Below are 27,978 nucleotides of genomic sequence, written 5' to 3' on the forward strand. Positions count from 1 at the left end.
TGCAAACCGAACGAAGTAATTGAAACCACCGTTTCACCGGTGGGTTCGCGGTTGAGTTTAATTTTTTGATCGCGTTTTCGCAAATGCAAACACAGTCCGCGTCGTTGCAATGCCAGTCAACAGTTGGGCGTTTAACGACGAGCGGCGTTGGCATGATTGAAATTTAAATCAACCCGTTAACAGGGGAGAGAGACGATTCTTTCATCGAAATTCCAACAATAAACTTCAAAAGGCACGCTCTCACAGATTTACGGTTACTCAATAGTGTGTATATATATTTTTTTCATGAAAATAAGCCACGCACATCCGGGCACGAGAACGAAAGAAACTAAAAACTGCACAGGGCGCAAAGAGACCAAACTAACGACGATCGGTTTTTCCGGTGCCACGTTTACCGGCAAACAAATGCTTCGGTTTAAGATCCGGTATGTGACGATCGGCTTCACCCTTGCGGGACATTTTCGTGACCCGTTTCGCGATGTCCCGTTTCGCCATGACCTTCGCCTTCGCCTTAAGCTGCAACAATGAGAGGGTTGGTTTGAGAAGTGTGTTAAATCGGGTTTCCACCACTTCCAGCTTATCACACTTACCATAACGTCCTTGATGCCGAGCTCGTTGCGGGGTGTTTTGCGCTTAATCGGCAACCCAGTCGCTCGGCAGATTGCCATCGATTCGTGATCCTTTTTGGGCGTCTTCGGTCCACCGACAGCCGGGAAAACGTTGCGCCGAATGCTGACCTGGTTCTTGGCAAAGTTCGTGTCCTCCGTACCGGACATATCGAGTCCGAGGTTCTCCATCGTCTTACGCAGATTATCCGCCTTTCGTTCACGCACCATCGACTGCTTGTGTCGGGGCATGATCGGTCGTCCGCTCTTCATCGCCAGTTTGCGGGAGTCCTTCAGCTGGAATCGTCGCAGGCGAATCTGTTTGGCCATCTCGCGGATCTCCAACAGCGTCTCGTCCAGGTTAAGCGGCGGTGGCTCGTAGAAACCTGACTCCAAGCGTAAGCCTTCTTCGCGCTCCAACTCCTCCAGCCTCTCGAAGATGTCCTCGTCGATGTAATCCGCAATGTTGACGCCATTCATGAACTCCGGAATCACGTCGTAACGCTCCTCCTCGGCAATCGTCGTGTAGTTCTTCTTCAGATCCAGCGTGTACTCGTCACCCATCTCCAACTCGATCTCCTTCTCGAGCTTACGCTGTCTCTTGGCGATCTTTTCCGCATTGGCAGCTCGAGCAGCCAGTACAGCAGGCGGTATAACCGCAGGACGATCCTTTTCATCGCGCTTTTCCGGCATCGCCACGTGCAGCCGATTCAACACACCATCCAGCTTCTTCGTCTTCAGCTTCTGATCCACTCGATATCCGAGCAATCGCTCACACGCCTCCAGTTTTACCTCCATCACACCCTCCTCCGTAGCCGTGGACATCTCCAAAATCGGGATCACCTCGCGATCCTCGGACAAACTCTCAATGACACGCTGCTTATCCGCCGGCAACTCGCTGAACTTCAACACGTCCGTCTTGTTGAGCACCAGCACAAGCGGTTTGTTCGCGAATAGCGGCTTAATGCTGTCGAACAATTGCGCTTGTTCCTCGATCGAATGACCACACTGTTCCGATACGTCCATCACGTACATAATGCAGGCACGCAAATGCGCCATTGCCGTGATCGCTTGCATCTCGATCACGTTACGTTCCTCGAGCGGATGATCCAGGATCCCGGGCGTATCGATCACCTGCCAACGCAGGTACTTATGATCCATGTGCCCGACGTAAAGGCTCTTCGTAGTGAACGCGTAAGGCTGTACGTCGACGTCGGCACGTGTCACCTTGTTCAGGAAGCTTGATTTACCGACATTCGGGAAACCGCACACGATGATCGTGCGTGTGTAAGGATCGATCGACGGCAAACGGGACAAATGTTGACGGACCTCCTCCAGATACGTCAAGTTTGAAGCTTGTCGCGTCATAATCGTGGCCATTCGACCGAGTGCGGCCTTTTTCAGCTGCTTACAACGGTACAGTGAATCACCGAACTTCAGCAGACGCACGTAATCCTTGGCGACACTGTGAAAACGAGCAATTTCACAACGTTACAATCGGTGCGTGACGTTTCATTTGACCGTTACTGGGTACTCACGTGTCGATCAGGTGTCTGGCGGTGTTTAACTGACCCAAGGCAAGCTTGTAGTGATCCTTATCGTACAGCACGTTCATAAGATCCGCATAGAACGGATGCACATCGTCCAGCTTGGGGAAGTCCTGGATGATCTGTGTCAGCCGATCGTGGAAGTTCTGCTGCGTGTACTTCACCTTGCGCATGTAGAACGCACGGATACGGCTGATTTTGTAGTGCTTGTGTACAACGGTTGGCGTTTTCCGCTGGGTCTTCGATAGCATAATATCGATGAAGGCCTAGAGAACGAGAAGAGGGAAACATTTCAGCTGTTTTCCTATCGATACGGGTCTGCGTGGCTCACGCAACCGATGGTACACAAAGCGGCTTTCGTGCACGTGTAACATCCATCCTGAGCGCTTACCTTGGCGGGCGGCACCACCATGATCTTTTTGAAGTTGTACAGACTCATTTTGGTGAGTTTGTAGTTACAATTTTTCACGAAAACAGGAAAAATTCAACTACGCACTACCCGACACCGGGCAAAACACGCGGTGTTGGTATTGAAAAGGAATGCGTTTGACAGCAGACGGCCGAACGTCAACAAGAAGCGTCAAACACCCGAGGGCGAAAGGCGAAATCGTTACGCTGCGAAAGAAATTGGTCCATGGGATCGTCAAAAACAAGCTTTTAATTTGACTCGATTTCACAAAAACTTTCAACTCAAGTACCAGGAGAACATACTAGTCAGGAGGTAGATTTTTGCAAAAATTATTGTGCGAAAAATAATTCGAACGATACAAATTTAGTACAAATTTCAAAACTAAAAACGCTTCAAAAAATTTGCAACAGATGGCGCTAAAAAAATTAAAATTCCAGTTGCACTATTCACTCATAGATGGCGCTTTGCAAAAACGCTTGAAATATTTCAAATTTCACGCTTGAAATGTTTCAAGCGTGTTACACTGAGTAGAATTTTTTGTCGTACACTTGAAATTTTTAAATTTTTAATTTTAAAAAAATTAATTTTCTCGCATGCTCTCCTGTTACTTACGAAAAATTTTTCTTGATTTTGGTCGACCAAAAAGCGACTACTTTTTATCTTTTTTTTATTTCTTCCCGTTCATTTTGCAGGCTTTTAGGAATTCGCAAGCAATGATTCAAGCAGCGTGGCGGCACTTGATGTATTCATTTATCGACACAATATATTTGAAAAAAAAAATGTTTTCAAACGGAAAGGTAACGAAAAGCGACTGTAATGCCCACCTGATAAGAAAATAGTTATTTTATCCAATTTTGATTGTTTTTCTTTCTGATTCGTTTTATTAATGTTTTCGTCGCATGTTAACCCCACGCAGCCTGCTTGGATGTTCAAGAATGCCATTCTTTCAAAGTTATTACACCTTGCGTTCGATGTTACTTATATTCACATTTTATTAATGTCACTACTTCCTAACCGTTGTGCTTACTAGTTTTCGATCAGTACGTTTTGATGCATCGTTTCGTTCACGTTGAAGGGTGGCTCGTTCTACGGCTCAGTTTTGCTAAATGTGTGTAAAAAAAAAAGGTGAAACCCTTCCGTACGAAGGGCTCGTTTGCTCCTGCACGATTGTTTCACTATTGGCTAAAGTAATACACACGTCCTTACCCTACGCACGGCACAACCACAATACGAGAGAGCATTTCCGGGGAGCGTGGGAACGTTTTTGGAAACATTCGAGGACGAAGGAGAGGGGCGATTAAATAAATATAAAAAGTATTAAAATTAGCGATACACCTTTTTACAGAGCAACTCAAAGTTTTGGCAGTTTTGCAAGCGGAAGGCAAGCTCGATCAGTCGAGTCCTCGAGCGTAACCGAAGAAGTCCTTTTGTCCTCAAGGACATTGCGTGGGACGATGTGGTGAATTATGAAATGCCTCAATCATATTGCCGTTGTGCGTTTAGTGTGCCCGTTTCAGCGCTCGACCTACGTTTTTTCGTTTTCCCTCTCTCTCTCTCTCTCTCACTCGCTCTCTTGTTAGGAAGGCTCACAGGGATACATGGGAGGGAAGCAATAATGGATCGTGGAATGAAATGGAAACTAGCTAGAGCGGCTTATCGAAGGTACCCATCACCTGACTTAGATTCGGAAAGTGAGCGTGTTGTGAAGGATCAAAGATTAATCGATCAGGATCGATCGTGCTGCGAAGTAACGAATGAGACACAGCCCTACCGGCTAGTAGAATTAACGTTAAAAGTAAACGAGGAGTTAGTTACGCTTTCCAGAGACCTGCGGCGGAAGGACGAACTTCTTGACTATTCGCCAACTCCCAAACCGCAAGGACTCTGCGATATTAGCAAAGCAATCGTCCGACATCGAGCCGGATTGCTTCGGTAATATCTTAAAACACTATGTTCAATTCCGCACCATCCTAATGTCTATGTCGTGTACCTTTTAGGAAAAGGATCGTTCGAACGTTCGAGGCAAAGGCATCACAGAGTAACGGAGGCACCTAGAGAAAGGTGATCGATCCGATCGACGAGGCCTAGCTGCTGTGCGAGAAAGCCGTGTTCGTGTACGGTCCACTGTAGATGGAGCTGCCCGAATGAGATACGGACTTATTGCTGCGACGTGCGACAATACACATCACCGCAAGGACGACGGCCAACATCAGGCAGAGCCCGGCGATGGCTATGGCAACGGCGAAGCTTCGCTGGGACACGCAGATGGCGTCGTCCGGTGTCTGAAAGGTGGAAAGAAGCACAAAAGGGTAAAAAGGATCCTGACGTGGGTAAAAGGATCAACTGACAGCTGTCACAAGCTCTGTTGACAAAGTGTTTACCTTCTCCTTGAACACCGAATCCGCGTCATCGCTGATCACCTCGGCGTTCTCGTTGACGTGCAGCCCGGAGAAAACCTCGATCGTGGCTGGTTGTCCTTCTTCCTCGGTTTGTCGCTTTGTGCGTCGGTTTTTCCCCGAGCAAGTGGGTGTCTGGAAATGTGGACAAGAGAAAAAAATCCCCCCCATATCACTAGCTGCTCCTGACAGCTTCCAACGGCAGCTCAAGCTTACCTTGTGACAGTCAGGGTCTTCGAGCCCACAAAGTCGCACGTTACACTGATAGTACACCGACGAGGTGTACGGGAATTTGTGTGCCGGGAAGGTGACCGTAGCCTTACTCCGATCAGCCGTGTACTCGAACGGACCAAGGATCTCGCTGTCAAGTGGACATCCTTCATCGTTGATCAACTTCTGTTCACCCCAACCGAGTCCATCTCGTACGAGACAATCAGTGACATGCAATCCGTACTGCTCCTGCTGATCGATGTTGATGACAAGCGTCAGTGGATCACCGATCTTCACGTTCTCCGCCAATTTATCGCCTGCAGTGAAGATCTTCATGTGACAACCTGGCATCGCTTTCACGTCCTGATCGTCTTCGGTGGCAGCTTGAGCCACTGCAGGTGCCAATGCTCCTTCGTCCTTGTTGCTGTCCATCGAACGACCATGTTCCCGTCGATCAGTGCCACCTTCAGCACTCGTCAGAGCTTGAGGTCGGCTATCTCCTGTGGTATGATGTCGGAAGGAAGCGTTCTTCAAGGCCGCAGCACGACTCTTGTATCGACAGCGTACGTGATAGCCTCGCCCCAGATCGGTGACGAGCTTGAGATGAGGCTGAAGCACGATCGTGTTAAAGAACTCGATCCCACCGTCGTCCTGGAGAAGCGAAAAAGAAGGAAAACAGTGAATCAGAAGCCTGGTGAAGCGCTCTCTGGTGGAGAAATAATAGCGATGTCCACCTTTGTGGAATCTGGCGTCTGGCGATCAACTGGTGCCTCTCAACAGCCTGCTTTTCAGCTCGGAAGAGCTTCACTTAAGTCTCTCTCCGAGCCGCGGTAATGAGCTTCTGTAATTCGGTAATGAAGGTATTCAACCTTCGATCCAGCTGGGAACCGAGTGTGGAATCGAACCCGCGAAGTTATCCGCACTTCTTCGCCCAGCAACGTCCGGTCAGCTTTAATTAGCGGCATCGTGGAAAGCGCAATGTACGGTGGGATCGAAAGCATGCAAAAAAAAACACGCGCAACAGCCAAACAAACGCCCACCAAGGGTCGGTTGCGTTTTGTTTTAATGAACTCGCTCCCAACAACGCGTTGGCCAACAATCCCATCATTAGTGCCCGAGTATGCTAAGGGCAAACTCCGAAGTACTGCAATTTTGGGGTTCGGTGTAATTTCATCTGACGTTGGTTTTTGGTTTTCTGGCGAATTTGTTCGACCTCACGGGCGTCCCGAAAATCTCCCCCTGCAAGGAATTCGTAATCCCAGAAGGATGGAATATCGCGCGATCACCTAACTGCACATTAAACAATCAAACAAGCACGCGGACCGGCCTCTTTCGCGCCCTCGACAAGGGTTCATGAACCGACCTACTGGTCTGCGAGCGTGGGGTTTTCCTTTTTTTTTTCGACGATCCTTTATTCAAATTATTACAGGTTACAGGCCACACGGTGCGGTTAACTGTACCCCGGTTGAGATTCTGCAACGCCACAATGACAAGCCTGCCCTTGCGATAGATAGCTAGATAGAACACCCTCGGCTTTTGGAGCCGGTTCTTCTTCGACGATTGGGCCTTTCGATCAGCCTGTAAACGGTTCTTTTGATTCGTTTTCAATTAGGCGCAGTGGCGCAGTTTTTTCTTCCTTCTTTCCCTTTCGCTCTTTAGGGGTGAGTTTCGTTTAGGGGTGAGTTTGCCTTAAGTGATACACCAGACCGAGAAGGTGTTTTTCGGCAGACTCGTCCGTTGAGCCGAAATCGATCAAACAACGCGCCGTACCTCAGGTGTGAGAAATCGGCGTTCGGCGAAATTAATTTACAAACCTGATGAATCATTGGCTCCAGATCTGGCTCAGATTTGGGAGCTGGAGAAGGCGGAGTGTTCTTTCTCTCGTTCTCTCCTTCTCTCGAGTGGGGTCTGTATCAGAAGAACAGTCGAGGACACGCACCAGACACCGGGCACATGGGGCGAGATTTGATCATGCTGTGTTGGGGATGTGGAACGATCGACGGACCACCGTGGCCGATGTTCCACCCAGTCAAACACATACACACGGACGCAAGGGTGCCTGTCAATGTGGATCTTCGCCATATCATGGGGCCGGAATCGAAATTTAGAGTACCGCTTTGGACTACGGCACAGGGCAGTCAATAAAAAAAGGCCCCTTAATTTCTTTGATGATCTTCAACATGCACGGCCCTCTCAAGAAGGGTTTGGTAGTGAAAAACGGCCCTCAAAAGCCCAAAATGGACGTGAATGTGACGTTTCATTCCTTCAGACCGCTTGACAGAACAATGGTGCGATGACTTCCGGACGATGCGCACGGGAACGGAACGCGTGTATCGGGCGCAAGTTTACCGTTTTGGTGTGATTTTGTCTCCCATTTTCAGGGTCTGGTTTTCGACCAAGGCTTCTGGCAAAAGGTCTGGATTGCCTTGGCCGAGAACGAGCGTGCAAGACGATGAGATATCCAGTAATGACCATCTGATGGGTGACTTCCGCGTTGATGAGTCCCCACACAAATGCCAGCAGCGTGAAGATGTAACGACCAAAATGAAGCGTTTGTTCACCTTCACGAGGGTTGTAACGTCGGATGAAGGCACGGCTTTAAATCGCTTTTTAATTGTGCCCATTCGAGCGAGGGTGTGCTGTTTGTTTTTGCGCGTTTCCGAATGGTGGTGATTTTCAGCCAGACCGATTCCAATTAAAAAACCAGCGATGGGCGTCCTTGAAACCGGTGGTTCCTTTCGAAAATCCCCCCCCCGTACGGTGAGCAATTGTTGGAGCGTGACTACGCCTCTGCTGCTCGTGATATGCCGCCTTATCGGCCTGGTACCGAGGGGTTTATTGACATTCGAAGCCGTGAAGCGAAGCATCCTGGCGCAAGTTGTTACTCAACCTGCTGGTGGTTGGTGGATCGAAATGCATGCATACCCAAGCGCACAAGCTTTCTGTTTCGGAAGCATCGAAGCCGGGACATTATTCAATCAGCATGACAACGCAACCGAAGCCTCAGAAAACGCCATCGTGGTGAGTTTGAACCTCTTGGCCAAGCGTGTCGGAGAAAGTTTGCGCGTTTTGATAACACACCAAGGGTGTTGCGCCTTTCACCAAGAGGATCGCCTTTTCTTACACGAAGAGATCGTGATTCAACACCTCAACCCCGTTTTAGATAACGTGGGGTGGTTTTTCCGTGTCAGTTACCGATCCCCTACCGATCGTTCGGAGTTTGATGGGTGGAATTGGTGATTCAAGGTCATCGGCGATTTTGCCATTTCCCGGGTGCCGGTTTTTGCGGCTACTTTCACCCGGGTGGAAACTCACCCCTCCCGACAAAACAACCGTTACAACCCGTGGCTCGATTGTGACCCGGTTTTGGTTCCACTTCCCGGCGAACTCGGCGAAAGAACGTGCCTGAGGGAAGAAAGTACAGCGCGGTTTGTTTCACGATTCTTCGGCTGAAGTGGCCCCAAAACCGACCTAGGCTGGGGTGCTTTTTTCCACGCCGTTGGGTCGTGGCCCCGTTTAGCGCGCTTTCCACACGGGTTCCATCATTCCCGGTGCTGGGCTCGAGTTGTGGGCTCGAATTCGATCGGGAATCGAATCGGGAAGGCCTCCGGGATGAGAGCCACAGTTGTGTGCTACTTTGCGCGAGTTTCAACCCGCGGTTCGGTTCGTTCCGGGTTGGAAGTTGCGCGGAGTTGAATTGCTGCATTTGTCGCGCATTGTGTGTGAGTGTGTGGAACGGAAGCGCTATCTGGGGTAGACCATCGTTTACCCTCACCGAAAGCCTCAAGCTTGAGAAGAAGTTGGAATGGGCTTTGTTAAGAAAATGAGGTCACAGACACGGACAGACCCCCGTCGGTGGGTAAACCGTTAACGGGCCGCCCTTCTGTTAAAGGGATGCGTTTTCCACCCAGACTCTCGGCCCTTTTTTAGGCTCGATTGGTGACACGAAGAGACACGGGACTCGGGACAAAACGCACACGAAAAAGCTTGAGCCAAGACGACGACGAGACCCCGTTTACAGTTATTGCCGGCATCGAAGGGCCCTTCTTTCTGTCCACTTTTCGACCCCCGAAGGGTTGGCCCTTGATCGTATCGAAACCACCCATCGGGGTGCACGAGAGCTGGCACGAGTGAGACAGGCGTTTAGTGAAATTATGCAACCATTAAGGGTAATATCTGTTGATTTTTGCCCCAAGCAGTTTCATGCTGGAGGAGGACGTTGGCCACTTCACACCGCGAATGCACGCTAAAGTGCACAATTATACACAATTACACGGTTGCGTAAACCAAACACAGGAAGCTTTCGGTGGTGGAATCGGTTGAGCTTTTCTTTCCCGCAAGCCTGCGAGCAGTGGGTCAAGTTCCTGCGCCACCACCGGCCACATACCGTTAGCTGTTCCTTCTTCCTTGGTTTGCCTTTTTTTCATTGCCATTTTCCTGCCATACTGGCGCGTTTCTGTTGCGGCCGTCCATAAATATTGACGAAAACATGACAGCCTGCCCTCGGCTGGGGTCGTCATTGGACGCGAGATCGCTGGTCTTCACCGGAACTGGCTACGAGTTGCCGGATTCGGTCGCGGCCTGCGTTCCCGTTGTGTGACCCTTTTTTTCCTTCACATTTATTCTCTTCCTAGGTCGGCGCCGGGCGCCGCTTTTTTAAACATTTCCGTATTCCCGCGGGACATGACCGGCGAAAAAATGATTCAAATATGCGCGCATCTTTGGCCGGCATGGGAATGTGCTTTCGTATTTATGAGCACAAGAAGGGAGAATGAATTCTATGCAAAGAATTTCTCGTTTAGGTTGTAAATTAGCAAAATGAAACAAACATAAATCTCCAGACATCGTGTGCGTTAAAAGAGCCACGCGAGACGAGAATTCACTCCCATGTTCCCAGGCGTAATTCGAGGATCAACATTTCGTCCATTATTTGTACAGTTAGGCGTTCGATCGCGATCTAACAATCCACCCGATCGTACACATACGCGATCATGTTCTTTCTCCTTGGCATCCTTGGCTAGCTGGCGTGAACGTGTACTAGCCTGGCGTAATAATAAAATTGTTTGTTTTGATGCGAGCGATAATTGAAAAATTAATAAGATCGTTCGATCATTACCTAGAACGAGCTGCCTGTTGCTGCTTCTGCCCCCGGGGTGGAATGATTGCATTCACCGTTGCCCAAAAAGGTGGAGAATCTTCCCTTTTCCACGTTTTACCGGCACCTTTTTTTCGTCGAGATTTTATTGGCACAGTCCAAAGCCGCAGCCGCGATTCACTGTTAACAATTTCCTGCTTCCAGACGCGAATTAAATTTAACGCCCGTGTGAAATTTCGACCGTTTTTCGTCCGAAGGGTTCTTTTTCTCTTCCTTCACCGGTTCAGTTTATACTGCCTATTCGAAGAGGCTCGAGCTCTCAGCTGAGCTTCGGAATCTCGGTGTTTGTGGGCCGTCTTTCCTCTCCACGACTCCCCGTGGACTCCCCACGAGTGGATGGTAATTTTCCTCCAATTATCTCCCCGATCTGTGGCATGTTCGTGCACTTCCCGCGTCGCTTTCGTCACAGATTTATGTTTCGCTCCGTTCGTCAGCCCCTTCCGATGGATACCGTACGGTACTGCGAATGTCACGCAACATTGTGGCTAATATTGTGATCGTCTCGGGTTCTCCATCGGGCGGAAGTGGCCCACGGCGGGTTGGCCCATTTTCTGACTTATGTTGCAAAATGTCTGTCCGCGCCCGTCCGTCAAAAGAACTCCGGGAAGAAGCCGGTGAAGGCAAAAAAAAGACAGCAAGAAGGAACCGGGAAACCCATTTCCATTCGCCCCATTCCCGGGGACTAATTTCCAGCCAAATCGGGAAAAATGGTTCCAGCCTACGGGCACAATAGATTCGAGCTCCAAGTGCTTCCGCATGCGCCATCTCACCATCCTGGCTAACGGGGGATACCCGCGGGAACCGGGACCCCGAGGCCGGCGGGAAATGGCCATAGAAGACCAATTTTCCGACCCACTTACGGCGGGTGCGCCTGCTCGCACACATCACCGCCCCGCGGGATCGTTTAGCGAATGGAAACGGGATCGCGGAGAACGAGCGGGACTATTTTTCTTTTTTGTGAGTTGTGACTTGTGAGTTACCCGCGAAACCAGTAGCGCCGCAATGGAAACGGACCGTTCGGTTGATAGAGATCTTGGGTTGGGTCGAGCAACAACAAAAAAAACGAGAGATAGAATCTCCCATCCGTCGTGCGAAAAATGGTGCAGAATTATTAGCGACAGTGGGGCCATAAAAAAATGGGTTTATTAAATCCCACCGGGCTCCGTTCTTTTTCCATTTGATGAAAGACGAACCCAACGATTCCCTCCCAGCGTTTAGGCGAATGTGGAACCTTTCTTCGTTCGCGGTTCATTCTGAATTCAGCCCCACGATGACAAGAAAGTTCCCACACAGGGTCGGGAGCAAACGAAACGGATGACAGTTGGCACTGCAAATGGAGTGATTTATCGTGGAAAACCTCCACTCCGTGTTCTCAAGAACGTTTCCTTGAGGGAGGTCCCGAAAAGCGGCCACCTAAATTGAGTCACAGCGCTAGATTAATTGCTCCGCGCATTCATTACGAGCTCGAGTGGTTCTGGTTGTGGCGTTATCTAGGTTGCGAACGGCGAAGGCACCAAAGAATTGAGCGATCATAGCACACGAGGCATTGTGGTTTAAACATTTGATCTACTTTCTGGCGGGCGAGATTTGGCATAAATTCGGACTCACAGAAGGAACTGGGCCGTGGATACATTTTTTTACAAGAAACCCGCGATGTTGATTACGATTGCGTTAATGCAGGAATGAAAGAACCGTTTCGGAAGGGTTCCGTTTTTTCGTTGAATAGCAGCTGAGAAGCTTCTCTCGGGCCATCCACGAGATGGTAATCAGCCGAGAATGGGTAAATTTTGTGCACACATCAGCGGGTCGGAGTACAAACAAGCTGCTGATGGCAGTGCTAAATCGAACCCTTATTTGCATTCCACCCCAACAGGGGTAGCCCATCAACCGGTTCGTTGGTAAGCGTTTTATGATCATTTTCCCTGTGTTGTGTGAAGCGTCCTCTCAGCTTAATAAAAAGCCAACCAGCTTGACTCGATCGTGGCTCATGTTTCTCGTTGACCGCAACAAACGATCGGTTGCGGAAAACATGCAAAACGTGGCGATGGAAGGGAACTTTACAACCCCCACCAACCGATCGATTTATTGCCCCTTCCATCGACGACCCCGGCTATAGTGACATAACGCGAAGGCTGTCTCTACTGAATCTCTCCGGATTTCCGAGCTCGAAGCTTGTCCGAGCGATAAGCAAACGATCGTTGTTGTTTCGAACATCAGCTACGAGTGTCTTTTTCCACTGACGATCTGTACCAAAACGGACGTCCAGCTTGCGCAACGGTGGTTATGATTTACTGGGCTACTGGCTTCATATTTTATTCACCAGCTGGTCAAGCTGGGTGGCTCGAATGGATTGCGCATTGGCAATTCGTTGTTTTGTTTCCTTCCATCTGGCGCGTGTTCTTTCGATCCTGTTTGCGGTGGAACACGATAAAAAACAAGAAGCAATCAAACCCAACCGAATGTCACTTTCGAACGCGTCCTGCTGGGTGGACGGCCTTCGAGCCGAAAAATGTCAGCTCTTTCAGCCCCACCAGCCCCGGGGTGGAAACTTTGGCTTTGGGCACCCTTCCACGCAAGCTTCAAGCCTCGCAAAGTGGCAATATCGCTGTGAAACTGGTTCGACTGAACGCGCAAAATACCAACCGGGTGATTAAATAAAGGCCTCCGTTCCGTTCACGTTGGGTCGATCATGCAAGCGATCGTCACACAAACAAGCGAACGGTGCACACAAACACACAGTCCCAACACGGTGAAGGAAAAAAGGTTGCCAGTGGTCATTCGCTCGTCGTCGTCGTCGTTGGCGGGGATTAATCACGACTTCGAAAGCCCCGACCCCGGACAGGGCGGATATTTTGCTCACTGAAGAACGAAACCAACCGCCAACTTGAACGCGGTCTCGAATGGAGCTTTGCGTCGGAGCGAAATGAAGGAGAAAAAAAGCTGTGTAGTCGAACGAAAAAAGACCCCAGCTGCTGGTGTGCGTATGCCGCGTGAAACGGCCCTCAGCGAAACAACCTTGAGGACGATTACGCCGCCAGGCGCCTTTTTAAGAGCGAACACAGAACACCCTCAGGCGCACTTCCCTCAGCCACAACCCAGCCTGGCGTTATGAAATAAAGCGCTCGAACGGCCGTCCTCGACTTCTCGACTCTTCCTATTTTGGTGTGGGCAAGTTTGCTTACCAAAGTGTGCTGGGGCGCGAACAGTTCCGAGGATAAACTCATTACCATCGCGAGGGCCGCTGGAAGTCGAACGGGTTTTGGCATTGGCGACAGCATCCACCCTATGAGGGCGCCCATTGAGCGGGAGTCCATTTGCATTTGCTGCTCAACGTGGTGTTTGGCCGTGCGTGAATTATGTGCGTTTTGTGCGCTGAGGCTACAGCTGTTCACACAAACGATGGGACTGCAAAACTAGCCCCATCTCGTTAAACGATGATGCCGTGCCAGTTGTGCAAAGATCGCCCTTTCCATTGTCTTGCGTGCCGCAAATGAGGTGTTACCTACTCCGCTAAGGGTTGGCTTCGTTATGGGGTCCCGGATGGAAATTATTCGAAGCAGACGAGCACGTTCTCGGCCACCTTTGCCATCATTTGGATGGCTTCAACGCAAAGGCCATCTGTGTGGGGTGTTTGTGTCAGGATGTGAAGACGCGCGCACGTAGAATTAATGAAGGAAACAGCGATCGTGTGCGGGGGAAGGTAGAGAGATGATACTCGCGCACCTTTGGGTCGATATTTTTACTCGCGTGACGCATGATGATCATACACGAGCTGTGTACATGATCAGCACTGGCAATTGCTTACGTGGAAGCGCTAGCAAACGGTCCAGCTGAGTGATAAATGCGCCTTCGATTAGTCATGATTTATTTTTGGTTCAAGCCTGCGAGATGACATAGGCGCAATTGACTCATCGTTCGCACTTGTTTGGAGCACAAATGGCAAAGAATAACGCTCTCAGCAGGAGCATCCCATCAAGGGCAAATAGGTGGGGTCAAATGACCTCGCCAAACGTTCGAAAAACACACCAAAAAGTACCGTGCGCCGTTGGGGATGGCATTATTGCGCCCCAATCCAATCGCGAGCAATTGTTAGCCCCACCGGTAGGCACGTATAAGGAAACAGGAAGTCCCTTCTGCTTGAGGTAGGTGTATTTCTTTACCGAGTTGTTAGTTCTTCTCCTTCTGTTGTCGATTAATTGAAGGTTGCTTCGTTTTTGTTTCTGTTTTGGGTATAGTTTTATGGCGAGCTAGAAACGCATGAGTGGTCGTGGAAGGTATAAAAGAGTGCTATTGTGCCTTAAACGCGCCTATTGACGCCTTCAAAACCCATCCCGACCAATGCGGAAGCTGCCGGCGTCGAACGGAGAGAAAAAAATCGAAAGACTTCAACGCTTCAATTTGAGTAACTTTTTCAAGCGACGAACCCCCACAACGAAGCGAATGACGCTCGTAAGGGCAATTCGTTTCGCGTTGATGTCATCATCTTTGGCGTTCGTTGGTCCAATTTCTTCACGTCAAATCGCACACGCAGCCGCCATAACCGGGTGCCGTTTGAGCGCAAATTGGGGCGCGAGATTTAAGCAAATCCCGTTCTAACTGCGTTACCCATTTCGATCGCGGCTCGGGAACCGCCTCTTCCATGTAGCACGCATGCCGATTCCACGCAACCACCGATGGCGCGTATGTGGAGCATTGCGAACCGGTACCGCATGTAAAAAGGCATTGGCAACGTGCATATGCATGAGAACATCGCCCTCCATCGGGGCCTATCCTCAAGCCGCCTAGAATCGATCCGTAACGAATTAGGCAGCATGTGTGTACACGTTCCGGTGGCTTCTGTGCGTAGACACTGGCACAATCGCCCTGCTACAAACCCGTACAAGATTAGGGCACGGGAATCGTACCATTAAAACGCTAATCTCGTTAGATATGCGATGCTTCCCGGTGGTCTTCGTATTCTAAGTGTGTTCAGAGGTTTGTGGGTTTTTTTTTGCCGTCCCGGTACGAAGATGGCATGCATTTTCTCTGCCATGCGGAAAAACCCCAAGCAACGCGATGGGACACAATTGTGTGTGTGTGTGTCTTATTGCTGGGAACGACCCTTTTCCATCCGGTAGCACGACATTCTTTTCCAACGCGCTGCTCTAAAAACTCCACCGTCGTCGTCGTCGTCGTCAGTACCCATGGAAACTTGTTTTTCATCATTCCGATGGCAGAAAATAGACACCAACCACGGACCGATTGGCAGAAAGTGTTCGCTAAAGGAAAAGCGTATCACCCATTTGGAGCGAAGAAATCCAAGTACCATCTCAACCCGCAAACGAACGAGGTACAGATGGTTGGGCATCTGTTTTCGCATCACAACCGCAAACGCAACCGCACCAGAGTTGATCGATAAGTCAACCAGGCCAACCGGCACGTTTATCCCATTCCGGTACCGCTCAAGGGCGTCCATCGAAGGGTCCAAAGGTGCGTTCGTCGGTGCTGCTGATGGATGCGCGATCATTTGCATATCCACGCGCGACATTGACACGGTAAGGGCTTCCACGGTGTTCGCTGTTGATGATAGCCGATCTTCCCCAGCTCAGGCCGGTAATAGGGGTTTGTGTTGCGCAATCCGACGAAACGCTTTACGGCGGGTTTGTTTTATTTCGCGTGGGACAACGTGACCTCCGTTAAGGTACGCTAATATCCGGGATCGCGTTTGACGCAAGCCACCTCCGCGATGATGTCAGCCAACGTGAGGTGGCGTAGATCGACGTGGAATTCTAGCCAATCTATCAGAACGTGCCCCCGTGGGCGTTCAGAAAGCAACCCTCTAGAATATCCACCCACCCTTAGAACTTACCGTCTCGATGGGCATCGTGTTGCAGCTCTTCAGAGGCAGCTTGTATCGAAGTGGACCTTCCTGTTCGTGGTACTCGGTGAGACAAGTCGAATTTTTCGCCAACCCTTTTGGGTACACCATCCCGCTGAACTGGCCGTTCAGGTTGGCCGGTGCATCCTTGATGGTGATCAGCATCGAACCCGACTGACACTGTATCCGTACGGTCGGTTCCTTGGTGAATATCGTCGTCGAGCCTGAAACGACAAAAGGACAGACGGTTTGCGATCAGCCAAGAGCGGGCGGCACATTGTGGGTAGGTCAGTGAACTCTTTTCCCGTGGGTGAAGCCGCCTGGGGGAGGTGTCTCGATGATGGCATTAATCCGGCCCCGAAGCGATCGAAGCAGTGTTTTGCCTGGCAAGCCCCAGTCCCAGTTCTCGAGCTGGTCAGCCAGTAACACAGACGACACGGACTCACGGGATGGGCATTATTTTACGGCCTGGTACAGACAAACCGCACCTACGGTGACCATCCACGGCATGGGCATGGCATCGTCGAGCTAAAGCGCATCGCCGTTTGCGGCTTTATTGCTCCCATTTATTTTAATGTCCCACCAAGCGGTTACCAAGTGCGAGTGCGCTTCGAGTGCGCTGGCCGACAAAGAAGCTTCCCGACGGGCTCGAAATCCGACTCCAAGCCCAGCCGCTGCACGGCGATGGAAAGAGCAACGGAATTGCAAGCTGAGCAGGAATGCTCGCTCGTTCCGGGGGAATGTTTTCCTTCGTTTTTCCGCACAAACGCGAGCTTCCGTGCATCTCCCAAATCTTCTCGGTGAAGAGTGAAAGAATCAAAGGTAAAAAAAAGGCAAAATGAAAAGCCAAACGACAGAAAGATATATCACATACGCCACCGCGGTGGCCACCGGAGTGCCACTGTCGTTGACCGCACCGTTGGCTGGGCAAAGTTCAACGAACGTTCTACACGAATATTGAATTACTTTAACGCGCGGCAGTACTTGTTCACTTTCAGCGCGGCCTCTGCCGTGCTAGCCGAGCTTTTTCTCTCTCTCTCTCTCTCTCTATCTCTCTCTCCCTTCTGGTGCTCTTCTTTATCGGGCCAAGTTCTTGGGCCCTTTCCTTCGTGCAGGTTCCTTTTCCTGGTCTCCTCCTCATTAAACGGCCGTTTTGCTGGTTTGTTTTGGAACGGTCTTCTGGGCGCTGGGCGGAAGGCTTAGTTTTAAGTGCGCTCGGGAATTGGAAGTGAATAGTTCTTGGAGATCCCGCGGATCGTTGGCGCACTGCATCGGCACGTGTGAGGCGAACTAAAGATCGAAAGAGAGACGGAGAGACACTCGCGCATGCGCTATGGAAGAAAATCCGAGCGTCTATTTTCCTTTGCTGCAGCGTGTGCTTTTTTTCTTTCATCTGCCAGACGGACCGATTTACGCATTTAATTATCGCCTCTCGAGCTTCTCGGTGGACACTAGAGCTGCCCTAGAAGAGGTGGAATTTATTCCGATCATTGCAGATGCAGCTGTACCACCTCGCGAAACGATGCATTTAAGCAAGGCTTGCGGAATGGCATCTAATCGTGCGGATAACAGTGACATTATCGCAAGAGATTACGGGAAAATAGTGCTGCATAATATGAGAGCCCTTTCGTGGTTCTTCTCAAGGGCAATAAATTAAGCTTCCTTCCTCCCATAAATCAATGAGGTGATAAACCCCTCTCAGAACACACGGAGCCTCTACTGATCAGGTCTAAAAGCGTCGGTTCTCACAAGATTTTACAACCCCTCGCGACTAACGGGTTCCCGGCCATCTAAGCTGACCGCGAGGGTTAAGATACGATCACCCCCATCCGGCATAGGAAAGCGATAAAGGGCAAAAACACGCACTCACTTAGGAAATTAAAAGAAGCAGAGGGAAACCCCTCGCGATAGAACCTCTAAATGGATGCGGTCTTCGCGGCGTTTCGCGGGTAATTTGCAACCGCTTTCACCTGTACCCGGGTGTACGCAATAAACGAGCTGATCTTCTGCACTCTCGCACTTTTCTTTCGCCCCCTAAACGGACGGGTTTCCACGGAGTTTCCAATAAATCCGCCCCAACAATCGGCCTCCGACAAAAAAGGCGCACTCACCGGGAAGGTTCTGAACGCTTGCCCGATGGCATCCGGCTTGAGCCCCGTAATGGATCGTTAAATGTGGAAGCTACTTTGAATGGACCCGCGCTACACTTACCTGAGGCCTTTGGGGAGTAAGAAAGAAATTGATTTATGCCGGACCCCGGAGAGTCGGAAAAACCGTGGAACCAACGTCCGCTAACGGGACGAAGCATTCGAGTCGGGTGCGTGATTTTCCTGCGGACCCCGGTGCAGGCTGATGGCTGTTAATGCGCTTAGCGGCAATGAGGCCGATGCAACCGAACATGGTTCAAGGGTTCCCAAAAATTTTCCTCCCCAAATGTGCCCCGTTAGGGTACGCCGTTTGAAACGGGAAGCAAACAACAGTACAAACAAGGGGCTGTATGGGGTGAAAGAAAAAAAAAGAACCTAAAATCCCGCCCTTGTGCAGCGCGTTTATGGACCCCAAATTGTTCGATGTTTACTGGAATTAAACAAGCGTGTGTCCGTTGAATATTTTGCCTCCAAAGTGGCCAGTTTGAATCCGCTTCGTTCCGTTACATCATGCTCGGCGTTACCACGTGTTCCATTTGTCACACATACCATACACGGCCCCCAAAGACGGCTAACAATTACGAACCCGTGGACGGAATACTTACGCTTCATGTAGGGAATCTGCGCGCCATGTGTGAAAGTTGCTATTGTCTGTGGAGAAAGAAAGCAGAACGGGGCAGATGGGTGGATTAGTTTTCCATTCGAAAGCAAATCTAAAGCTAATAGACAAACGACGTCGCGTTGAGGACCAAAGAAATCACACACTCACATGGTTCACAATGCGCCATATTTCGTTTTCACCTCTCTCTAAACCTGACAAGGTGTTAGAAAGACCGAACCGAAGAAACAAACGTCCAGTCCTGGGGGCCATTTGTTACATCCATTCCCGCGCTATCTCACACGCGGCCAGAAGGTGTTGGTGATTTGAATCGCAGTTTCGCGATCGCTAGTTCGTAAGACGAAGCCCTCCTGCTAACAACACCGCAGGGCGTAGGCCGTCCTCGTCCTCCCTGGGGGGTGTTTTTGGATGTACCGCCCCGTGCTTGAATGGTGATAAATTCTCGGTCCGAATGCCCCCTCACGGGAACGCTCGAGAAACCCTGTCGACGGGTCCCTATTTCCCGAGGCCGGTCGAGTTAGAAATTATGAGACGCCCTCGAAGGCGAAGAATAATGGCGCGGTGCTACTGCTCCTGCTGTGCTGCGGTTGGTTGGGTGGAGAAGGGCTAGTTTTTTGAAAGTTGAAAAACAACTTACATCGGCTTTGGTGGCGTTCCGACGACCGAAAGCGAGGGAAGAAAAAGGGCACTCGTTCGGTAAGTGAACGGAACGCGCCGCAAGTTCCGTGGCTCAGCGAAACGAGTCGAACGAATCGAACAGACCCCGTGTGTTGGTGTGTGTTAAGGGCTCACAGGGAGGCTGATTCCCTTAAGGGACACGGCCCGATACTTATCGGTCCTGAAGTTCACGACGGCCTCACTGCGGGAAGGCAACCGAACGAGTGAAGGCTCCATGCGAACGGAGATCAAATCTGGCCCTTTGGAAACCCGGACATAAATGCAACCCAGCGTGCGAGCACGAGAAACGCCCTGGCGACCCTTTTTACCGTGGTGACTTCAACTTTGTAGAGCGCCACGATCGCCACAATGGCGGCCAGCGACAGCTCAGAGACCGTGGCCCAGGACTGAGCAAGACTTATCGCATGTGAGTGGTGTTTTTCAAGTCCCAACCTCCACCCATTCGGATATGTCAAAGTACCAAGCGAAGGGTGGCGACTAACGGTACCTTTCGGCGTGGAAAACGGCCCTCCCCTAAGGTTCTGGGTCAGGTCTCGGTCGGTACGTACCGATACCGCCGTCGACACCGTCGATGCCGCCCAAATGCAACGGTCACGACTTCGACGGCCATAGCCGCACAAGGAATTGTAAATTAAAATAATAGCAATAATAATACTGCAACACGCTTCACGCTGCAGCTGCACAAGGTTCATTCCTTTCGATCGGCAGCCCAATTTGCTCCCGAACGTGCTCCCAAGCCAGTGGTGGGTTTAGTAGGGGGTCTGCGTTGCTGGAACACGCCCAGCATCGAAACGACACACGCATCACAGACACGCGCGAAAAAAGGGTCACCCTTAGTGTCTGTGTGCTTACATGCGCGTATGTGTGTCTGTGCACCATTGTTGCACGGTGTAAATGCTGATAATTACGCCATCGCGTAATTGCACTTCCCGAGCTGCAACGTCGAGAACGAGCTGGATCTTTTTTTTTTTCTTTCTCGTCTTCCTAACACCAAGCAACAGTTAGAATAATGAACTCACAACCCGAGAGCATACACACACACACACACCCGTGACTCGTCTAAAATTTTGCAACCTTCCTGCTACCGAGAGTCGCTGGACAATGGCCGGCTGGGGATGCTTGTCCGATGAAACCCCCGTTGTTGGGTTGGGATTCTCGAGAGGTGATCTTCTTCGCGGTCACGCGGCAACAATAGCCTACTGTCAGGGAAGCAACGGAGACGAACGTGTGTGGAGCACCGTAATGGCGGTTGGACAAGCCACGTGGGCAGAGGTGAACCGTCTCCACCAGCTGTTCGCTTACGTAACACACCGACAATGTAGCCAATTTGCATCCAGCGTACGACGAGTTGCAGTCGTTTGGTCGCATCGTTCCACAGCTACAAAGTGTCCCTGGAAACGCAGGGGCCTTTTGTGTATGTGGGGCTCGTTTTTTAACACCTTGCTGTACATTACATTCTCGTTCGAATGACCAGACCAACGGATGGCTAACCGCTGAGACGAAACTCATTACACCACATGCCTGAGGGATTTCTCTTTTCTCGCCAGCAGCAGGTCAGGGTGTGCATTTAAACTCGCGGTTGGAGATCGCAAAGAACGATTGGCATAACTCTACAAAAGGCGATCTTCGAATAGACACCACCTAAGGGACTCAAACCACAAGACGTCAGAGGGCATGACAGTGACAAAAAAACCGCCAACGATCGCCCCTTAAAAACACCCAAAGCTTCTCTTGGGCAAAGAAATATCGGCCCCAGGCATAGAGCGTTTGATTGGAATTCTCGAGGGCACACATCGTAAATCAAACTGTTTGCCCAAATCCGCCAACACATTCCATTCCGTGCTGATAAGCATCACCATTCGTGAGGTTCAACGGCACTAAAGACTGCCGGCTGGGGTCCAAAAACCGGCCCGACTTATCGCTCCATCCCAATCCCAAATTCACGCCCGGTGACGTCGAGATTGCCCCACTTATGAACAGGTTGCTCACGAGCTGTCGAATTCTAGCGTGCCGTGAGGTTGTTTCGCAACGCCGAAATGACGAAACACATGCTGGAGCTCGAAGATAGGGCGAGATCTACTCGAGCTTTCGTTAGGTTGGTGTGCGATCATCCCTTAACCTTGTCCTTGCTTAGTGCCATCTGCATGATCGATCTTCGTCGTCTTCGAGACGTCGTTTGGGAACGTAAGAAAGTTGTTTCTGCACGCCGAGCGAGAAACGAAACGACAGGCATTCTCGTGTTTTAGACCGGAGACTCGCGGCGACTCGTTGACGGACTCGACGGGTGGCCATTCCGGCTCAGCTTGACAGGAGGCTCGGTGCTTTGATGGAACGAACCCCAGGCCGGACATGACAGAGCCGAGTACCAGGGCCGTTTGCCAAAACGACCACCGCCATCGTGCAAAACCCGTTCCATGCCACCCGGTGTCGGATGCATGGTTTGATCATTATCATCGCATCATGCGGCTTGAGCTGTCGCGCTTGGTGATTGGAAAAAAGGGCCCCCACGAGAGCGTCCTTTTGCGGATGCGCCCAGTTAGAACGGTGGTTACGATCGTTCGCGTCCCGTTTACTGTTACGATGGTCTTTAGGGTGGCATCGAGCGTACTGATGGCAAGCCAACTTAATTGACGGACCCATGCCGCCGGCGATCGATTCGGTGCAGACACGCAACCGGAAATTAAAATTACGCAGCTCCGATCGCCGCCGGGAGCACCCTTACGTAGGGTAACTTCTCTTTCTCTCTCTCTCTCTCTCTCTCGAGGGAGTTGATGAATTCACGAAATGTGGGCCAACGGAAGCGCCCTTTGGTCAGCGACGGGCTTATGTACAAGAGATGGGTTTCGGTTTCTAATTTAGACTATTTTTTTATACTTTTATCGATTTGATTACTTACCAAAAAAGAGAATAGTGCCGCGCAAACTATCGAGTGTTTCTCCATTTTGATTTCATTGAGGTGTCTGCAAAAGGGAAAGAGAAATAGTGAGAACGTTAGAGGAGGAGAAAACAAAACATATCTAGTGCCGTTGAGTGATCGAAATCTAAGCTCGCGATGAATTTACAACAAGCCAGCAAAAAAAAAGCCACGGAAGCTGGTCAGGGAAATGAATCTCTTTTGCTCCCTCGAAGAGAAAGTGCCTGCGAATCCCAGCGTTGGGCAGCTGGGCCTGAGCATGATTAGACCCCGTGTGCGCCAATCGGTGTGATCTTTCGATCGAGCCGGAAGGAAAACCGATCATTTTCCCCATTTTAACGCTAGATCGAACCGATTCGGGGAGAAATTCGTACCAGGTGAATTAGACAGAAAAAAAAGCCACATCCATCCTACGTGCGCCCGCGATGGAATCGTCTCATTAATTTTGGCCCTGGCCGATGAAGGAAATGTTTATGCTAATCCCCCATTTTGCTTTCGTTCCCTACCGTGCCATTCGCGAACCGGTGAAATTGGGCCTGTTGGAGTGATAAATGTAAATTGGGGATGTCGATCGCGAGCTGGCATTCTTGCGGCTGATCCCACGGAGAATGCGTCGCCAATTTTATGGCCTTTAAAAAAGCGATCAATTTTATTCCCGCCCGACGTCGACACGACGATGGAGAGAAATTTGCGAATCTGCCACAGGCAGTGTCGCGTTTTTTATTTCACAATCTTTGGACGAGTCGGAAAAACAGGTTTGTATCAACTGTTGTGCGCGTCTTCTTGGGGTGAGATCATCGGAAATTTCACCTCCCGACAGGTTGCGAAAGCGAAAAAAAAAACACACAATCACACAAATTACCTCCATCTCGTATTGAATAATGGATTGTCACCGTCGTCACGATGGAGCTGGTTGGAAATGGGTAGACCCGTATCCGAGTCGGAATGAGCCGGAAATGATTGCGGGCTTAGCAGTACAGTAAAATATCGTATTTCTTCCCCTACAGCCGGCACGGAACCGGTTCGATCCGCCAGCTCGTTGTGCCACATTCGGAAGCAGGAAATAGGAAACGCATCAGCATCGCTTGCGCATTCGCTCATTTTCCCAGCCCCCGGAGCCATAGGAAGGATGGCGAAAGGAAAATCGACGCATAAGGTGCCCCTACATCCGCACGACGCACGGTTCCGACAACTCCACCCGGGGGATGTGCATTTTTCATTCACGCTTCCGTTTTTCCGGCATTTCGTAAACACCCGGACTGCGAACCGACTGCCGGTTACGGTTGGCATCTTGCACCATCTCTTCCGACTGGTGGTGTGGAAAATGTATGCAAAATGGGTGGCAAGCACCTCCAGCCTGCACGCGCCACAGCTTTCACCCACCACCATCACCTGAGTTGGCCTTTTTGTTTGCGGAATTGTGCTTTCTGTTTCTCGCGTTTCTTCACCATCCTCCCATTTCACACTCATCTCGGTAGCGATCGATTGGTGATGGGGGTTTCCGTGTGCGTGCGTGCGAGCGTGGAAAACGCACCCCTTCGGAGCAGGTGATGCAATCGAGACGACGCCAAGAGCGACATTTTGACGTGCGCGGGTATTACGTGTTGCTATTTGAGGGAGTGCAACGATACGGAGCCAATCATTCAATTTGGGTGCGCGAAAGCAAAAAGGGAAGTAAATGTGAGGTGATCGTTGCGATCGTACCAGGAAAAGTGATCGGTAAGTCCGTGAAAAAACAATACGCAATTCGACAGCACGCTTGTCATTTGAGAAGGTCGATTTGTTTCTTTTAATGTGTTTTTCCTTCAAGCCAGCTTTCCGCTTTCGCTCAGAACATGAACCAGAACCATTTTGTGAGCTGTGGAATGCGAGAAGCCATTTTTCGCTCGTTGGCAGGAAGGCTTCTTTGTGCTGATCAGCCTCAAGCACCTGAAAGCACGCGGGCATGAAATTGGCGCTGCGCGATTTATTACACCGCTGAAAGCGCGCTTCAGGATCACGGGTTCGCGAAGGTACATAAATCATAACCCCGTAACGTATCCTCTTAAGACCAATAAATCATCGGTAGAATCCACCAAACGATCGACGTGCGCATTTCCAGATCAGATAAGGCCTCTCAGCTGACCTCACGCTCGAAAACCACGATTGGTAACACGGTGAGAAGTAAAATGGCCACAACAACGAGACCGCGAACCCATTTCGGGTAACTCAGCTCCACGACGTAACCTCAGCGAACCTTAAACGGTCGCAAAAGCGATAGCGTGTCGTGTTGCTTGGCCACACAATTTCCACCCTTCGCTGTTCGCAGGACAAGGACCCTAGATCCGTCAAACGGTTGAGGCCCTCGGAGCTATCTGGCTAGCGGCGTGGCGTATGAAAATTAGCTCACACAAGCTCACACGGCACCTGAGCCCTTCGGGTACATGCCCTGGCAAGACCTCACCTCAGAGTGGTGGGCGAAAAACCCTTCACGATCGGTTGCTCGCACCGTAACATGCATCATATCGCGCTCAAAAGAGGCCAGTTTACGTCGATCCGAACCGCGTTTGTTAGCTGCAAAGGCAGCGGAATGGCATGACGACATCGTGGCGCTTTTAAGGAGAATTCGAGATCGCCCGGCATGCGTTGCGTCGAGAGACTAATGGAGCCGACTTGCCCTGCAATGGGCATTATCATAAGAATGACGCCCCATGACGCCGAGTGAAAGACATTTCGCAACACATGCGGCTCGTTTAAGGCTCCTTATTAAAAATTAATTTTCCTCAACCCCTTGCGGACGCCTGCTTAGACGAATGCTCAAAACGAATTCCGCAATGCGCGTATGCGGTGGTATTAGAGAGCGGATTAACCGGCGAAGCAAATTGCATTTTAAAATGCACCGACCGAGCGGTGGGAGGGATTCGCGCAAGATTTACGGATGCGTGAAAGTGAAAGGAGTCGCTGGGCTGGAACCGAACCGAACCGACCCGGCGGCCATCTTTCGCGCGGCGAAGTTTCGCGCCTAAAAGCAACCACATTTTCGCGCCCGCACCTTCGCATCGGAAATCGAAAACAATTCACGGATCGTTCGTTTTCGTCCGTTGGCCAGCGCTTTGTTTGTGACGAGGTGACCTGAAAGTTGGCGGATCATTCGCCGTTACGTAAAATCAACCCCAGAATTTCTCCAATTGTGACAATCCTGTTTGTTTCTCTGACCGGGTCGTAACCAGGCATCATCATCGAAGAGGAGCGTAATAATATTTACTTAACGGCCGAATGGTTCGTTGTTTGTTACGTTGATCGGCGAACTACGAGATGGCTTTTAAAAATGCCCCCAACGATTAGATTGCACAATGGGCATCAGAGAGTTGAACACAAATCCATACACCCTCCATTAAAGGTGACATTTTTACGCACGATGTAAGCTTGTAACGTTTAGTTTCCACCGCTTTGAGTCATTTGTGACGTTTTCCCACAGCCCACGGAATGGCCATTGCAAGTCCCACTTGATCAATTAACCAACGACAAGATCGGCCGGCTCGGAGGAGATATAAAACCCACAACGAACGCTCCAGCACTCTTTTACGCCCGAGGCTGGTCAATTATTGACATTTCGCCCCTCCACGGCAACGGTTTGTTGTTTCTCGGAGAAACCCAAATAAGTGGGAGAGAAAAAAAATAAAAAGACATCTACGATCACTACATTAACTACGAACGGCCCAAATTGCCGTGCGACTTCAGCAAACGAGCTCACCCCCGGGGCGATTCTGGTTCATTCCATCACTCGTTGGAGTCGCCAACGGGCGCCCTAGAAATGCGCCGACTACGTTCAATGTCAATTTTAAACATAATTATGATGTGATTTTGCCACGAGATGAGATAATCGCAACCGCAGTTTCCACCACGGTGCTCTCGGAGATGTTCGCAACACGAAAGCGGGTGCGCTTTAAGCCTTAATTGTCGTTGAATGTCACGTCGGGCCGCTTGGCTCATGGGGGTGCACGAATAGGAGGCCCTTTGCGGTGCTTTGTCGACAAAAGATCAACCTCCTCGCATTAGTGGCACTGGAAAGGGTCTTGTCACCGGCTGGCGGCATGCGTAGTTGAAACGAACAATGATGCCGAGCTGGTTGGGTGCGGCTTTGGGGTCTGTTGGGTTTTTTTATCAGCTTTTTATTTCTGTCACTCAACAAACCGCACTTCACAAAGCAGACCGATCGGAGGGCCACGAAGAAGCGATTTCTTAAGAGATGAATCGTTCTTCAGACACTCTTTGGTTAGAATCCCCTCTTTGGCTGATGACGCTTTTCCCAGACAAGCAATAAAACCCATCAAACTGGCCTCAACAAACTCATCGTACGATACTTCATTGTGAGCTCGCTTTGTGTTTACAAGCGCTGTACAAAACTCAAACACGAGAACAACATCTCCTCTGGTACGGAAAGCGAGGCACACAAATATTGGCTATTTTCCGCATGGAGAAGACGAATAAAAGCTCAGCAGGGTTGCGCGAAAACTCACCCCGTGTGCAATCGATCAATTCATCTGTAAAGCAAATTCTCCCGACTGGCTCACGATCACGGCATGGTGCAGAAAAATGAAAAACTTCGCAAAACAAAAGCCCCGGGAAGTCGACTCAAACCGCGATCGGATTCGATAAGATCCGGCTGAGTGAGAGAGAGAGAAAGACAGAGAGTTCGAGCGATCTGCAGACAAGAGACGAGGGATGTAGTACTTTTCTTTCCCTGCGCGATCCTTTTCGCCAAAGATTTATGACATCACCGTCGCGACGTTGACGCAGATGGATTGATCGCCATCGAACCGTGTCTTCCCGCGGGCTTTGGTTGAGCGCACGCGGTCCAAGCGGCTGCATAATTACGAGCGCCACCGAGGGGCTCAAGCAAAGCATAAGCAGCTTTCCGGAAACTCACGCGCGCACTTTCCTCGCCAGCTAACAGTACCCTGGGTTTGGTTCGTCTGCCCGTTGGCAGCGATATTAATCGATCGACCGTTGCCAGGCAGTCCCGATACCTTGATTAATGTCCAACCGAGACGCCTACCGCACCGACTGGCGAGGGCTGGCTCCAACCTGGGCAAACGCGTTCTGCAATTAGCATTCTTCACTCCCCATTTTGCTTGCGTTGGATCCGTTGCCGGTGACGCCACGCGATTCCCGTTCGATGGAGCTGTCCGGTTTCCGCGTGCTAATCGCTCGATGGTGCGGTGAACATTGATTGGCAGTAAAAGGAGTGCTAAATAAATATGTCCATCTCATACCCTCGAGGGCAGGGAATAATCGTGCTATCAGGACCGCGATGGTTGACTCCTTTCAGCATTCAAAAATAGAAAACCCGAATCCCCACAAAACAAGCTCGTGGTAACGATGATGATGACATAATTGGCGATCTCATCTCTGCGCGATCTGGCGCTCTCGGCGCATTCGCGAGCCAATCGCATTAATCA

The 27,978-nt window shown here is 50.5% G+C and overlaps 2 protein-coding genes across 2 annotated transcripts in view; both read right to left on the minus strand.

Moving 5' to 3' along the window:
* Positions 1–243: 243 nt before the first annotated feature.
* LOC128727391 (nucleolar GTP-binding protein 1) lies at positions 244–2,675 on the minus strand. Its single transcript, XM_053821301.1, has 4 exons — positions 2,544–2,675; positions 2,144–2,418; positions 591–2,070; positions 244–516 (listed from the first exon to the last, which is right to left on the minus strand). The coding sequence occupies exons 1-4, from the start codon at positions 2,589–2,591 to the stop codon at positions 361–363; spliced, it is 1,959 nt and encodes a 652-aa protein (XP_053677276.1). The 5' UTR covers positions 2,592–2,675; the 3' UTR covers positions 244–360.
* Positions 2,676–3,534: 859 nt separating this feature from the next.
* The window catches only part of LOC128727696 (cuticlin-4), a 32,457-nt gene continuing 8,013 nt past the window's right edge, over positions 3,535–27,978 (minus strand). The window contains exons 3-8 of the mRNA XM_053821635.1: positions 22,520–22,583; positions 18,932–18,977; positions 16,171–16,403; positions 5,174–5,818; positions 4,943–5,092; positions 3,535–4,843 (exon numbers count right to left, since the gene is read on the minus strand). Of these exons, the coding sequence (XP_053677610.1) occupies positions 4,646–4,843; positions 4,943–5,092; positions 5,174–5,818; positions 16,171–16,403; positions 18,932–18,977; positions 22,520–22,564 (1,317 nt within the window). The 5' untranslated portion in view covers positions 22,565–22,583 and the 3' untranslated portion in view covers positions 3,535–4,645. The remainder of the gene's footprint in view (positions 4,844–4,942; positions 5,093–5,173; positions 5,819–16,170; positions 16,404–18,931; positions 18,978–22,519; positions 22,584–27,978) is intronic.

The sequence above is a fragment of the Anopheles nili genome, chromosome 3 (assembly GCF_943737925.1).
Source record: "Anopheles nili chromosome 3, idAnoNiliSN_F5_01, whole genome shotgun sequence".
Classification (NCBI taxonomy): domain Eukaryota; kingdom Metazoa; phylum Arthropoda; class Insecta; order Diptera; family Culicidae; genus Anopheles; species Anopheles nili.